The sequence below is a fragment of the Limulus polyphemus genome, unplaced genomic scaffold (assembly GCF_000517525.1).
Source record: "Limulus polyphemus unplaced genomic scaffold, Limulus_polyphemus-2.1.2 Scaffold1002, whole genome shotgun sequence".
In the NCBI taxonomy this organism is placed as follows: Eukaryota; Metazoa; Arthropoda; class Merostomata; order Xiphosura; family Limulidae; genus Limulus; species Limulus polyphemus.
The window spans coordinates 354,616-356,686 of record NW_013666612.1 but is presented as its reverse complement, the minus strand read 5'-3'; the positions used below and the strand labels follow the sequence as shown (position 1 = coordinate 356,686).

The window sequence follows — 2,071 nt, the reverse complement described above, 5'->3', positions numbered from 1 at the left end:
AAAAGCTTGGAATGGTCTATTCTTTCATTGGGGGTGTGTCTGTGAGCCAGACTAGTTTCGGAGAATTCCACTCCTCATTTTTTTACTTCTTGTTAAACAAATGTTTAAGCAACTCTATTCAATTATGATAGGTTTTTTTTTGTGAGTGTAAAACACTTAAATACACCATTTCTTTTTTTTTTTCTGTTCTTGGTCTTTGCATGGTACGTCGTGAAATGTTGTAGCTATGTATTTTTACTTCTCTGCTTGTCTGTAGCAACGACTATAATCCGAACACTAGGGGAAGCTTATTCCACCAATGTCAGCTACTCAAAAGTTATTGAAGTGGCCTTTGTTTAATTGTCCCTGCAATAAAGTTACAGCTCTTAGAATGCTTTTGGTTTGTTGATTATAGGAGTGACTCCACCAATGGGTGAACCTGGAGCTAAAATAGAGCAAAAATTGTAGATACACAAAGATATGAAATATTAACTATTGGTAGGTGGAATTGTCCAGGTAAATACATCACACTTAAGCAGCAAATTTCAATGTACTTCAAGCACCTCTCTAGTATTGGTTTATCCCGCTCTAATAGCGTATACAGAAAATAATAAAAATGCATTTAACTAGACACCATAATCGATTTGTGGTCATTTTTGTATTCTACAGTGATATATTTCAGTGTTCCTGTAACACTCACTAGTATTTCATATAATTTCTTTACAATAATATGTTTCTCATAGTACATTCCTACCTGTTATTCTATCAATTCTAATGTCGTTACTTCCACCAGCAGTGATGACATATTCAATTTTAGAGTTAATTCCAGTGGCATCAGCATCCACAGCTGTAACTTCGACTACCTTGGAACCAGGTTTGGCAGTTTCTGGAAGTTTAACAAATAGAGGACCATGCTGGAAACGTGGAGCATTATCATTCTCGTCTTCAACTCTTATGGTTAGAAATGTCGAGGAACTCAGGTTTCCCAAGTCTGTGGCAATGACCTTTCAAATTAAGAACCAGAAATAATCAACTCATATCATTAAGCTCATACACACACACAATACAATAAGTTCAGTAATAAATATCTAAACTTAGTAAAAATCTATTTAGAAATAGAATGTCTCTTGTGATACGGTAATATGCATTTCTGTGTTGTTTTTTCACGTTTTCAGTGATATACTGCGTATAGCTTTGCACAACTAATATTGCTGTTTTAAACAAGATATTTCATGATATCTCTTATAAAACTTTGTACAAGTATTTTGTTCGTGCTTACATTATATGCCAAGTACGTTTTAACTGATCTTTCATTGAGACAATTACTTTGGATATGCTACATATATACATAGAATTGAGTACGTTATATTAAAACGATTTTGAATACACAATTCAGTAAGTAACGTGTAACCACAGCCAATAGAGACTCGCCGTAGAACTACATGTATCAAACTACATTTTGACATTGTTTGTCGTTTCGTAGGTAATGTGATAAATACCAGCATTTATTGCTTTTGGGAAGGGTGTGTAACTGCCCTTTCCGACACAAAATATTAATACACTCAAGTCATGAAGATATGTTCAGATCAGAGACTTATTTACAAAACGGGGATAATAAGCGAATATAGATCAACTTGGGTGAACAAGGACCATCCAGAAAGAGACCTGCAATAAGTCTTACTCCAGCCGTGGTAAGCAAAGTTCGGTGTGTGTAACATGTGAGAATCGATATACACAAAAATCAGTGGCAAACGCTGTCCACCTGACCCAGACAATATACCGTATTTTTCGGTGTATAAGACGCACTTTTTTACCCCAAAATTTAATGTGAAAATCTGCTTGCGTCCTATACACCGAAGGTATGAATAATATATATGTATATATATGATATACACAAGCCATGTGTAAATATATTTAAATAGGCATCCATAATCTAGTTCAACTGAATGTGTTATTCATAACAATAGAGTTTTTTTTCTTTTAAAAAGTTTACTATTTGTAATGCTCCCTAAATAATAATAATAAAATAAATTATAGTGAAAGCAATGAAGATTTTGTAGGTTTTGAACCAAACTAAATAACAGTAAACCTT

At 33.8% G+C, this 2,071-nt stretch overlaps 1 protein-coding gene across 1 annotated transcript in view; it reads right to left on the bottom strand.

Annotated features, from left to right (window-relative positions):
* Positions 1-2,071, bottom strand: part of LOC106461637 (protocadherin Fat 4-like) — a gene marked incomplete at its 3' end in the record, with an annotated part of 101,360 nt that overhangs the window by 4,236 nt on the left and 95,053 nt on the right. Inside the window, exon 42 of the mRNA XM_013921475.1 lies at positions 734-983. Within this exon, the coding sequence (XP_013776929.1) occupies positions 734-983 (250 nt within the window). The remainder of the gene's footprint in view (positions 1-733; positions 984-2,071) is intronic.